At 41.3% G+C, this 13,492-nt stretch overlaps 1 protein-coding gene across 1 annotated transcript in view; it reads right to left on the reverse strand.

The window, feature by feature from the left end:
* FSTL4 (follistatin like 4) overlaps window positions 1-13,206 on the reverse strand; it is a 404,792-nt gene extending 391,586 nt beyond the window's left edge. Inside the window, exons 1-2 of the mRNA XM_061613401.1 lie at window positions 13,194-13,206; window positions 12,390-12,638 (exon numbers count right to left, since the gene is read on the reverse strand). Of these exons, the coding sequence (XP_061469385.1) occupies window positions 12,390-12,638; window positions 13,194-13,206 (262 nt within the window). The remainder of the gene's footprint in view (window positions 1-12,389; window positions 12,639-13,193) is intronic.
* Between the last annotated feature and the right edge of the window lie 286 nt (window positions 13,207-13,492).

Below are 13,492 nucleotides of genomic sequence, written 5' to 3' on the forward strand. Positions count from 1 at the left end.
CAATTGCACTCTCTTGCTGTTGCTTCCCAGCATCGAATTTCGGAGGCATACTCCCTCTGATCCTGGAAGCAATATAGTGACAATAGTCACCAATAGCGTTAGCCTCCATGAATTCCCTTTTGAAACCAACTAAGTTAGTAGCCATCACTTCATCCTGTGGTAGTGAATTCCATAATGTAAGTATGTATTGTGTGAAAAAGTACTTCTTCTTGTCTGTCCTGAATCCTCTACCATTTATCTTCATTAGATGACTCCTTTTATGAAATGATATTATTATGAGAAAGTAGAAGAACTTCTCTTTAGTGCTGACCTCCTAAAACTCAAGAGTAAAGGGGCCAGTTTAAGCTCTTTCAGGAGACAGTTTCATAATGTGGGTGCTGCTCCCAAGGGCTGTTCTTGTGTCCCTACCAAAGGCACTTCCAAAGATGGCAGAAAATGGAGCAGAACCTGAGATATTACCTGCAGTGCATAACAAGGTCCCAAACCATTTAGGACTCTATAGGTTGGGGTAGTCAACTTGGTGTCCTCCAAATGTTAGGAGCCACCATGGTCAATGGTCAGAAATGATGGGAGCTGTAGCCCAACAACATCTGGAGGGTACCACATTGACTATCCCTGTTATAGGTGATAATCAGCCTTTGGATTGCAAAAGAACTCAAATGCAAAACTACTTAACACCATTAATCCCCTGCTAGAAGGGGACAGATGCTGAATTTTAAGAATTTTACTATTCTTTCTTTTAAAAGAGGGCTATCTCTATGTTTTTACTTTACTGAACAACAAAATCCTTGTTATTTGTTGTCCTAAGGACATTTGGGAGGGGGGAAATGGCTGCCCATATAGGGCTCTGTATCAAGTGTGCTATTCGAATGTTGCCCATCTCTAAAAATTACAGACTTTGCATCTCATGAGAGCACTACATAGTGGAACAAAGAAACACCAATTGGGAAGTGTGAGCTCCTGCCTCGTCTTGCATCTATCATTTTTATTTTCCACTTCCTATGTAGCGAGTTTCACTTCCATTTGAAGTGCTAATGCAATGCATGAAGAAATGGTTCATTAACACCTTTCCATTTTTTTAAAAAAAATAATAGTGAATTCAAGACTTTCAAAGCACTTTTCTGAGTTGGGTGAGTTCATGTTACCATAAAGATAAAGAATTAACTCCATTCATTCTGAGCAACAGTTTAGCAAGCACATTAGAATGTAAAAACTTGAATCATCTCATTATTTCTGGGCTCTCTGTATAGGTTTGCTTGTTCTTTTCAGATGGAAATGACTCTTCAAAATGGATCTTTGTTGTTTCAGGGACGATATAAATGAACACATGAGTCAACTGCTAATCGCTTCTTACTTGGAATCTGACAAGCTGCATGTATAAATCTTAGCTACCAATGATCATCATCAACATCAAAAATTACAAAAAGGCAAGAGCTACTCAGGGCCCAACTAGATGTGGGATTAAATGCGTCTTTGCAGTTAATACGAAGGTGGGTTTTTTTGTTTGTTTTTTAGAAAGATGGAAATTACATCAGACAGGTTGGGGGTTGATAATTAGATCAGGCATGGTGGGGAATTTAATTCTTTCCTCTCCCTCCTTGGGGGGGGGTCCCTCTGAAGCTAGTTTCTGCATTTGGGAGGAAGCCACTCATTGGGACCAATGGGGGATGTCCTCCCAATGCAAATTGGCAGCTTCAGAAAGGGGTTTTTCCTCAGGATCCAAGCGTGAAGAAAAATGTTAAAAATATCACTGTAATTGACCTTCAACAAACTTGAGGGTTTTTTTTTTGTTGCCAGAGACCTTTGGCTAGCAACTCAGTTGTAAACAAAAAATTCATATCTTGCATTACCAAAGGGCTGAAGAGCCAGCTATAATGGGCTCTGCTCACTGACTCACACCTGTGTGGACCAAGTCACAAAGCAAATGTTTCTTCCTCTGAGGGAGCAGCAAAGAAAATTTTGGCTGAGATCTATCCTTATAAATGTGAGGCCATGCCTTTAACATAACATCAGTGTGTGTGTGTGTGTGTGTGTGTGTGTGCGTGTGTGTGTGTGTGTGTGTGTGTGTGTGTGTGTGCGTGCGTGCGTGTGTGTGTGTGTGCGTGCGTGTGTGTGTGTGTGTGTGTGTGTGCAATGTTTCAAAATGGTGAACCAGGGACCGCTAATGGATCTCAGTCCACTTTTAGGTGTGCTTATATAGTTATACAGAATATTATACAGAATATTCTTAAAATAAAATCACACTCAGATCTAGTACAGTGGGGGTGGGAAACCTGTGCCCTTCCAGGTGCTGCTACTGGATTACAATTCCCATCATCTGTGACCAACGCTCAGTGCTGTCTGGCATTGATGGGAACTGGAGGCCAACAACATCTGAATGGCTGCAGGTGTGAACACCCCATAGCACAGGCACAGAAAGTAGACTGTGTCCATATGGAACCAGGAATATTCAGGCAGCATTTTTTGCTATTGTTCTTCCCCAGTGTCATAGCAGGTTGCAGCTCCCTTCAAAATACTCTGATGCAAAAAGCTCTGGCATGGCTAGGGTGCAGGTTAGGTGAGTGAGGTGGCAATGGGGGGGCTGTGACACCAAGCACACCTAAAAGTGGACTGAGATCCATTAGCAGTCCCTGGTTCACCATTTTGAAACATTGTTCTATTAGAAAAGGCTGCCTGGTCCAAGCCTTGATTAAAGCTAAAGAGCCGTAAGAAGGGAAAGCAGGGGCCTTGAAGTGGTCCATCAGCACTTAGCATCTGGACAGCAGACTGAGCAGGCATACAGCTCACCTAGTCTCAGTCTTCTCCACTGTGGTGGGATGCATTGTATTTCTATTTAAACTTTAGTCATTATGTTTAAATTTGCATCTATACTCATAAATAAGCATATGCATGTTTTATGCAGATCTGCATCCCCTTTTGTCCTTTTCGGGGGGGTAGGCAATGCATAAGTGGCCACCTAGATGAGACTGTTAAACCCTTTCTTCCCTAGTCTGAGCAGCAATAGAAGGTCTTTAGCCTCTTACACTGAGACCCAAACAAAGTGCGCTCTCTCGCTCGCTCTCGCTCGCTCACACGCACACACATACTGATGTTATGTTAAAGGCATGGCCTCACATTTATAAGGATAGATCTCAGCCAAAATTTTCTTTGCTGCTCCCTCAGAGGAAGAAACATTTGCTTTGTGACTTGGTCCACACAGGCTGGAGGGCGGAGGGCTGTTGGATGAGGTAGAGGTGTCCCTCCCCCCAGCCTCCCATCAGAGCCACCCTCCCACTGGCTATTGCATCATAAGCATCAGTGTGCCACTCCCCCATCAAACATATGGGTGGGCAGGAGCATTCTTAGTGGGCTGCCTGCCATCAATAGACAGCAGAAGGTGTTCTGCTGGTAGGGAGTTAGTGGGGCTGAGCTGACCCAGGATCTGGATCCGGAACTTGTCTCAATGTCATCGTGCCATAGCATTGGGTCTAATTTGGGCCCAATTGTCTTCTCCCTCCCTCCTCCATGGCTGCTATGAACAGCAGGTCTGTGGATGTGGCGACAGTCCTGCTGCTCTGCAAATCCCCATCAGTGAGAGTGGGGAGTTTGGTTTTTGCCTTGACATGTCAGTCATCAGGTGTGAGTCAGTGAGCAGAGCCCATTATAGCTGGCTCTTCAGCCCTTTGGTAATGCAAGATATGAAATTTTTGTTTACAACTGAGTTGCTAGCCAAAGGTCTCTGCCAACAACAACAAAAAAACCTCAAGTTTGTTGAAGGTCAATTACAGTGATATTTTTAACATTTTTCTTCACTGCTTGGATCCTGAGGAAAAACCCCTTTCTGAAGCTGCTAATTTGCATTGGGAGGACATCCCCCATTGGTCCCAATGAGTGGCTTCCTCCCAAATGCTTCCTCCCAAATGCAGAAACTAGCTTCAGAGGGAGCCCCCCCCCAAGGCAAAGTGAGCCAGTTTGTTCAGGCAGCAGCACATCATGGGGATGGCTCCCACCCTGCCCAACCACACCACACCACACCACACTCTGGTGCTGCACTCATAGATCCCATCCAGCTTCTTGCATGCTGGGCAAAATGTTAGGGCTAGGAGATGAGGCAGGTAAAGGAAGCCATAGGAAGTTCCTTTGACAACAGGATTCTGGCTGTTACACCTGCTGTGAGAAGGTGCTGTTGAAAGCCTTTGTTTTTGTGTCCCTTCCCTGATTTATACATTTATTTATTTGCTGCGTCCACTTTTTCAGCTGGGGTTAACTTACAGGGAATCCAAAATATCCAGATAATTACAGTCATGAATAAATGGCATATACTAACTTCAGCTAATGGTGGGGGGGACATTAAATTTCATAAAACCAAGCTATAATCAGATAATTGCATTTCTAATTGACCATTTTTCAAAGGAATAAACGATGTCTGATAAGTGAAGTTGCTGTCCTTTTTCTATATGCAGTGGAGGAAAAGCCAAGAGCATTCATGCTCCTCCATGAATAGATAGAGGATGTAAACAATAATTTTAGACATGATTTAATTCTTTTTTTAAAAAAATCATTGTTAAATATTTTTAATTAAATGGGGAGGTAAAAGATTAATTTAAAACTAATGCCAGAGAATGGCTTGAATCTCTATTGCAACTAGAGTTAATTTTTAAAGGGCAAAGTCAAAGCTTCACAAGAACATAATGAACTAATTTCAGTTATAGTATGTGAAGGGAGAGAGAGAAAGAAAAGAACAAAAGTTCTTTGATCAATTTATGCTCTAGTTGGCCACTGTGAGAGCAGGATACTTGATTAGATGAGCCATTGGTCTGATCCAGCAGGGCTCCTATGTTCTTCTCCCACCTTGGCTACAGCAACCGTCTCCTCTCTGGCCACTGTTGACATCCCTTAGTCCCTTCTACATCTATCAAGACATATGCACTTCTCAAAACATTCATATCATTCAGATCCAACAATCTCCAGGTTCTTCACTGGTTTTCCATTCGTTCCACATGATAAAGACAAATTCCATGTCTATCTTTTAAGCTCCCAAGAGGAGCTTCCATCCTATATTTATGCCTTTATGTTCTTCTGAAACCTTTGTGCCTCCCATCGTCAGTCACCCCAAAAGGTCTCCTACTATGTTACATGACTCCAAACATTCCCATTGCTTCTTCCTCTAGCTGCAACTCCCATCAATTACACAAAAGGTGTCAAAGTTAGTACAGTGATATAACAAATAAGAGGGCATTAAGTAGGCAGAAATAAGGAAATAGGGTTGATTTCAATAAAGAGTGCAATCCAACTTGCATTTACGCCGGGTTGGATATGGTGGAACTCTGGTTGTGTTGGCAAGATCCTGGCTCAACTGGGCTCCACTGGCAGAAGCCCGTTACCCTGGCTCAGCCACAGCGGAGCTGGGACTCTGCCGGCTCTGCCGGGGTCCGCCAGGGAAGCCCAGCCTGGCGGAAAGGGTGCTGGTCAAAGTGGCATAAGGCCCCAAAAAGGGGTGTTCTGGGGGCTTGTTGGAGGAGGGGCTGAGGGGGAAAATTATGCAACATCCATCTCCCATTCGGAGTGCTCCTGCCGGCCCCATTTGGGCCAAAGTTATGCTAGAAAAAGGTTAGTCTAAGAAAATAATTGCAATGGAAGTTTGTAAAGCTTGCTTATTCCCTGGTAGGGATATTCGTGAGAGCCAGCTTTTACTTTCTGGTCCCCATGTGCAGCTCCCAGCTGAGCCCACGTTTAGCCAGCCTGGAGGCTCCTGAACAGCAATTAGATGCTGCAGACCTTCTGCCGGCTCCTCCACTAGCACCCCTCCTGCTGGCTTCCCATGAGTTGGATTGCTCTGTAAGTCATTTCTAGTTATGCAACCCCTTCCATTTGTGCAATGGAATTTCCCCCACTGCTCTTCCTTCCACAGACCAGATTGGGGTGGGGTGTGTGTGTGTGTGTGTGTGTGTGTGTGTGTGTGTGTGTGTGTGTGTGTGTGTGTGTGTGTGTGTGTGTGTGTGTGTGTGTGTGTGTGTGTGTGTGTGTGTGTGTGTGTGTGTGTGTGTGTGTGTGTGTGTGTGTGTGTGTGTGTGTGTGTGTGTGTGTGTGTGTGTGTGTGTGTGTGTGTGTGTGTGTGTGTGTGTGTGTGTGTGTGTAAAACAATAGAATGATGGAGAATCGCTATAGAAAAAAAATATATTGCCATGCTGATCAGAGATTCTTGTTTTTATATTGAGAAAGGCACAAATCACCAGCATATTTTAAATAAGCAGTCAGTGAAGTAATTTTTATTATGCGAGAGATTTATTTGTTCAGATTTATTTTACCCCTCAGAAATGGACTGTCACTTCTTTTCTCTTTTTCTTTATGTGAGTAGGGTCAATGGGCATTTTGGTATAATAGGAAAGACAACAATGGATATATTATGGATCCATGTAAATGTGGGAAAGCCTTCGGCTACTTTCCTACGCCTAGTTAATGCATGCTTAAAACTCTATTGATTTCAGTTGGTCTTAAACTTGTGTAACTGAGCATGTAGTGATAGCCAGAAATGGATTACTCAGTGTAATCACATCAAAATGACAGGCAATAATACTTCCTCTTCATTTTACTGCAACAGCAATAAAAATAAACTACAATAAATGTTGTCTGGCAATCAAATGTTATGTTGAAAAGGGGATGATAGACAAAGGAACACCAATATTTATATTTTGTACATCAAATCTGCATGTTCATTTTGTTTTGGAAATAATAACTTTCAGACAGACATCTGTGAACTTTTAATAATATCATCTGACAGGTTTGGCTTTCTTTCCTTCTTCTGCCTCAGTAGCTTCCCAGCCTTTCAATCATTTTGACAAGTTCAACAAAGAAATCTGTGTACTGAAATTAGGGGACTTGCTTACATGAGTCAGTCCTCCACTGGCACCTTCTTACTCCTTGCTATGGCACACATAACATGCTGGCAGTAGCAAGACTACTTTGTACAAATATCCAAATATTAAAAAAAAGGAACATTCCGGTCTCAATTATCACTATATTCTACCATTTAATGAAAGAGTGCAAGCATGTTACCAGTTTGTGGTTATAAACCTCAATGTTGATTAATCTCCCACCCTGCCCAATATATTGCCATACCACATATACATTCCAATTTGCATTACCGCCTATGTTCTGACTTGGAGTCTTTTCAATGGGTCACAAATGTACAGCCCAATCCTATGCATGTTTGCTTGGTAGTCTCAGTGAATCCCATGAGATTTACTAATAAGAGTATTTCTATAGGGTTACAGCTTTAAATACTAACATTTAGTAATTTTATGCTTAATATTTTGTCTTGCTGCATCTTATTTATTGTGAATGTAGCAACTGGTAGCAATCCTTAATGAAGGATTTAACAAACCCAAGTAGACCATAGCAATTCAGACTAGAGCAGTGCAAGGCCTCCCTCTTTGGTTTGGATCCCATTTGGCAATTTGGATTCAGGCCCTAATTTGGTTTGGATTGATTTGGACCTAATTCAGTTCAGATCCTGAATGTGAATCATGAAATGAGAAATCTGAAACTTCGGCCCTCCCATTGACTTATATTGGAAAACAAAAATTGCCATAACTTTTTGGTTTTTTCACATAGGTGCATGGAATTTGGAGACACCGTGACCCCTCAAGAGGTAATTAACCCTACCAAATTTCAGACAAGTAAATTCATTGGGTTTTGTATTAGCCACCTTTGAAGTGTGTTGTTTTTAAAAAAAACATTTTTTAAAAAGTAAAGTTGCTGTATCTTTCTTGCTTTTTCACATATGTGCAGTGGGGAAATGGTAGCTCCTCCAAAAGGAGTTAACCATACCAAATTGCAGACAGGTCAGTCCAAGGGGTTTTGTGTTAGACACTTTTAAAATTTGCTTTTTCCAAAATTGATCCAATTAAGTTTGGAATTTGGGATTCGTTCAAATTGGTTGCACAGCCCTAATTCAGACTACCTCTAAACAGTGGAGACTGGTGGAACCTAAACCTGGTGGGGCACGTATGAGGTCATGTGGGTGGAGCTTCTGAGGTCACACAGGTGGAGCCTATGAGGTTCCCTCCTCCTTCCTTGAAAAGAAACAGTGGGCACTTAAGCAGTACAGTTCTACAAATAGGTAGCACCTAGAAGAGTCATACCTTGGTTCAGAAGGGGTCCCTGCAGTCCCTGTTGCAGAAATTACTGCTTACACACATGCACACACGCACACACATTTACCAGCTATGTCTTGTTGGTCCTGATTGTTGGGAGTAAAGCACCAACCAGAGCTTGGAAAAGTTACTTTTTTGAACTACAACTCCCATCAGCCCCAGCCAGCATGGCCACTGGATTGGGCTGATGGGAGTTGTAGTTCAAAAAAGTAACTTTTCCAAGCTCTGGCACCAACACATGTTGCAAGTTTCATCTGTTGATCCTCTGAAGTGTTTGTTGTTTCTTCAGGCTTTGTTCTTCCCATTCCTCCCTTCTCTTCCTGTCTTTGTTCTACATAAGTTAGTAATGGCTTCTTGAGTACAGGCTGCATAGCTGCTTCGGCATGTATGATGTTAACTCTTTCTAGTAATAAACCTTATGTGTCTTTATTCTATATATAGTGTTAGGGGGTGAATGATTGGGGTAAAGTTAGATGCTGCTCGCATTAATTTTAACTGTAAATGCTTAATTTTTCCTGTTTCCTCTTTCAATACACCAAACTTTATTTTACTCTTTGTGTGCTTTGTTGGGATTAAGGGTAAGGTTATACACGCATAAAAGTGACGTGTGGGTTTAATTCCAGCAGAAGGTTCTGCTACACTCTCAGGGGTTGGTATACACATGTGGGAATTCACATATACATATGTAACATTGTGTTGAGTCTTACGAATGGCAAATGTCATTTACAATACAAATACATTTGGAGTTTTTTGAAGATTACTGAGCATGTTGTTGAATGTATTATTAGCTTCCTGGTGATAATAATATGCAGCCTTTGTCTAGTTCTTAAGACATTTTAATGATGGGGCCTAACAAAACTAAATGGGTTGTTTAAGATGTTGTATTCAATATTGTGCAAACAGAGTTCCATTCATGCAGTGGGACTTCCCCTTCCTCTACCTGCACCCCCCAAATCTTCTCAAGAGAGTCCCCTACCCTCTGGATCACATTTTGAGGGGGGGCTGCAGGGGAGAGGGAAGGGGGTTCCACTGCACGTCAAAATTTACTGAGTGAGCAACATTGGATACAACCTGTTATTATTTTATCAGTTGTCATAATTTCTAATAGGCATCTCAGATCCCTAAAATGCACTCATTCACTCATTCAGTCAATAAATCCTAAACACTGCTCTGCTTTTGAAGGGCTCATCTCCACAGTGGTTTAGTGTGTGTTTGGTGCAACTCAAATCTCCTTTTAATTCCCATGGTCCACATGACGTTACTGTCAAACAGACGCTATCACACAGTTTCCCCCCGGAAATCTATACTAACCCAATCCACTGATATGAAAAGTTTAGAACAATACTGCTCTACTCCACTCCACACATCCTTGAAGACCATTTGCTTCGATGGTTTTAATGGGCAGGTGAATTGTCACTTTCAACTATTCCTTTTTCTCCACCCACTAACTCTCCCATTAATTCAATTTTGTTTCCAGTGGTTTATCTAGCAACTTTCGACTGCGCTGCCCTCCCCCCTTTACAGTTTGGTGCAACCCTTCCTTCTTTCCTCCCTTTCTCCCCAAGTAAACTTCCTTCACACCTTGTAACTAGTGATGAGAATTGCCATTGGATTTTATCATTCTTTCTCATATTCTCTATATTTGTGGAGAGAATTTTTGAAGTAACATATCTGTACCAGGTTTCCATTTACCCCCTAAAAACTCTAAAGTGGATTTTTTTAAAAAAAAAGTCAACTCAAAAATATTGATATTATTGATATTTTCTTGAAATATTGATGTCGATATTTTGAAAGATATTGATGATATTTTCCCAAAATATGGATATTGATATTTATCAATATTATATTGGTTTGTTTTTCCAGCAGGGAAAATTAACTCAGAAGAAGCAAAGGGCAGTGGAGAAAGGGGAGGGGCAGATGACCCCACTTCTTTTTAACCACCAAACTTCAGGAAGCAGTAGGGCAGGAGGGAGTGGGCTCCTACTGGGAGGAAGGGCAGGACAGAAATCAAATAAATAAAAATAAATACTGTGCAGGGCAAAAATATTTGCACATGCCCAGTAACTGGGCAACTGGAGGGAGTAAAAATGTAAAATTAGAGGGTAAAATTAGAAGGAAACAGCAACACTAATCCTTCCCAGAGGAATGCCTACTTGTGTGAATGAAAAACAATGGATTTGAAGCTACTATTGAGCATGACGTGTGGACCTTGCAAATATATTATGGTGGTAAAAGCAGTGAATATGCTATGAAGAAATGCTCCCATGTGAATAAGCCTGACGTTTCATGTTTATTTAACTGGAAGCCCTAACTTATTCCTTTTGTACATAGCTTCATAGCTTGTGCAGAAAACTAGTGAAGTATGGCATTGTTTTAATGTCACCAAATGATCAGTGTTGTGAAAGTGAAATACTTTGGGAACGCACTAAATTGTTCTACTAACACTTTCATGTTTGTTAGAGAGTGGGAAGGGGAGAGGGAGAGTTTGTTGGTGAGAAATCTGTATAGTACACACTAATTTTTTCATTGATTTTGTCTTGGGAAGCTAAGTTTTGATTCTCATGAGGACTGAAAAGGGGACTGAAATGCAACAAGGTTTAAATAGATCAAATAGTATATTTCACAATTTAGAACATTAAAGATTCTGCAAAAAAATGATACATGTAGCCAAAAGTCCATTAGTGTTCCAAGGTAAAGGACAATTCAATGTGTACCCATGGCATGCATTCCTAACCTTGCAAAATGGTGGTTCTAAATCATGTTGTGAGCCTCCACAAGTTGAGGGAACTTCCCATTATGCACATTTGCCATCCATGAGTTGCAGGGTGGCGAGGATGATGATACAGGGATCAGAATTTAGCATGCTTGTCCTCGCTCATGCGTAGGGTTTACAAGCAAACAGCACACCCCTATAGGGCTTCGTTTTCTATCAAAACCCAGTCCCTTCATTTGGGACTGTTGTTAGAAGGGGCCTGATGTTCAGGTTTCAAAGTTTTTGAAGAGGAGAAGCAATTGTGTTGATCTAAGAGCTTGAGGTGACTATGCGACCACTGTTGTTCACACACTGAACCATAAAGCTTTGGATCAGACTGAATTGCCTTTTACAGGTCCAGCTAAACTAATTCAGACAACATAATCTAACCAGGCTCTGCTCCTTCATACTTCTAGTGGTGATTGGGCCAAACTAGATGTGATCCATGATATCCATTATCAGACCCCTCAATGTCTTTTTCTTTGCTTAAAAGCATCTACAAGGGTTGGCAGAGGAGAGTTTAACCCTTTCTTATTCACCATGTATTGAATTAAATCACGAAGCTGCTAGTAGCCACAGAAGTGGGGTTGGGGGAGATGAGCACAATAGGTTTTTTAAATTTTCTGCAGCTAATAGCAGCTTTATGGAAGGGATATTTAAATAAGAGAAATGACACTCTCCTGGAGAGTTAACTCCACATTACCATCACCTTTATTTAATGCCCCCCATGACTGCTTTTTAGTAGGGGAAAAAGACATCATAATAGCTGTTTACCAATGCATTTGGTCCTTTTCTGTAAGCCGTTACCATGCTGGCAGGGCATGCCTCTCAGGATTGATTGCTGACATGCTAACAGTGCACATGTGGCGGGGGACAGCACACAGTTTTAAAAGGCCATTTAGAAAAAGAATTCTGGCCACTGGAGAGTGTTTTGCTGTGTCCTGCTTCTCATGTAAGTCAACTCTTAGTGTGGCTGTATAAGGAATTAATCCATTTTATTTTCTTTTTGCTTTGAATGCCTTACTTGGGGAAAAAAGCACTCTGTAGAGTACAAAAGATTGCAACATTATGAAAAAATTAAAGCTATCTTTACATATTTGGTGTCTTTAGAGGCAATGCAATTATACTTCTCTGATCTATGTAAAATAAATTCCTAAGAGTAGCTGGCACTTACTGCTCTTTTCCAACCATTAAGCACTAATTATCTTCATTCAACTATTTTGTTCAAAAGCTTCATAGATTAATAACAAAAGAAAACGTTGCTTCACTGGAAATCTGCTAGGTACTGAAATATGCTTAGATTACAATATTTGCAGATAAATTAACTGGCTACTAGTTCATATATCAATTACTTTTAATAAGAGTTGTGGACTTAATATCTATTTTTATATAATCTTTTGAATGTTTATTTGCTATAGAATTTAACACAGCACATGATCTGAAGAGCGAAAGTAAGTGACATAAATCCTCCAGACTTAGATTTATCACAGAAAAAGTCCTACCTTTGAAGAAGCAGTCTTTACTGTGAATAATATAGATTTTCTTCCTTTGCAAGCATGAAGCCCGATGAAGTTCGCAGTGATTTTCATAGAATTTGCCATCAGATCCACACACTGGCATGTAACTGGGCTTGCAATCCTCTATGCATCTACATTCAGGCATATCAGTCACCTTGTTCACAACACACTTACTTCCCCGTCCACAATACTTCTTTTCACATAATGCATGGAGGCCATCTTGCCCATAAAGTACTGGAAAAACAGAGGAAGAAGGGAGAGAAACATTTTAGTGTTAACAACTCCAAGCTGAGTAACAACTGAACTCTTTATTTGTTGCAACATACTTTGATAGTCAAAGCACTTTTGCAAAGCTCTGTCAGACAGATATTATATTGACTGTAGCCAATTTCACACAGTGTTCTCCACATGTTGATTGAACACATGATGGAAAGGAAGCAGGACTGCACTCACTGACTCCAATCCCAATGTCAGTCCCACAGGAAGCGTGATGGGCCCCAACTTGGATGGCTTTAAAAGAGGATGAGACAAATACATGGAGGATAAGGCTATCAATGGCTGCCACCCATGATGGCTATGCTCTGCCTCCACGATCAGACGCAACATCCTTCTGAATATCAGTTGCTGGGAACTGCAGGAGGGGAGAGCACTCTTGCACTCAGGTCCTGCTTGCAGGCTTCCCATAAGCATCAGGTTGGCCACTGTGAGAACAGGATGCAGGACTAGTCTGGCCATTGGCCTGATCCAACAGGCCTTTCTTATGTTCTTAACAAGCCCATCAACTCCAACCTGTGATACCCATGTGAAGATCTGAACAAACAACCTATGTGCTTCTAGAGAATATGTCCAAGGTACTGTTTGAAAGGAGCTTACATCATTATACATAAGCTAATAATATAATAATCCATCCTCTTACATACAGCATACCATATCTTTGGTTGGTATCTATATAAAAATATTTGCACAGAACACCTTTCTAGTAGATTGCTTGCTAGACATTTCTTTGACTTAGAAGTTTGATTGCATTTTCATCTCTTGTGCTGTTCTCTGCCACGACTCACGGCAGACTGTGGCAGACAAGCAACCTA

The sequence above is a fragment of the Rhineura floridana genome, chromosome 3, assembly GCF_030035675.1.
Source record: "Rhineura floridana isolate rRhiFlo1 chromosome 3, rRhiFlo1.hap2, whole genome shotgun sequence".
Classification (NCBI taxonomy): Eukaryota; Metazoa; Chordata; class Lepidosauria; order Squamata; family Rhineuridae; genus Rhineura; species Rhineura floridana.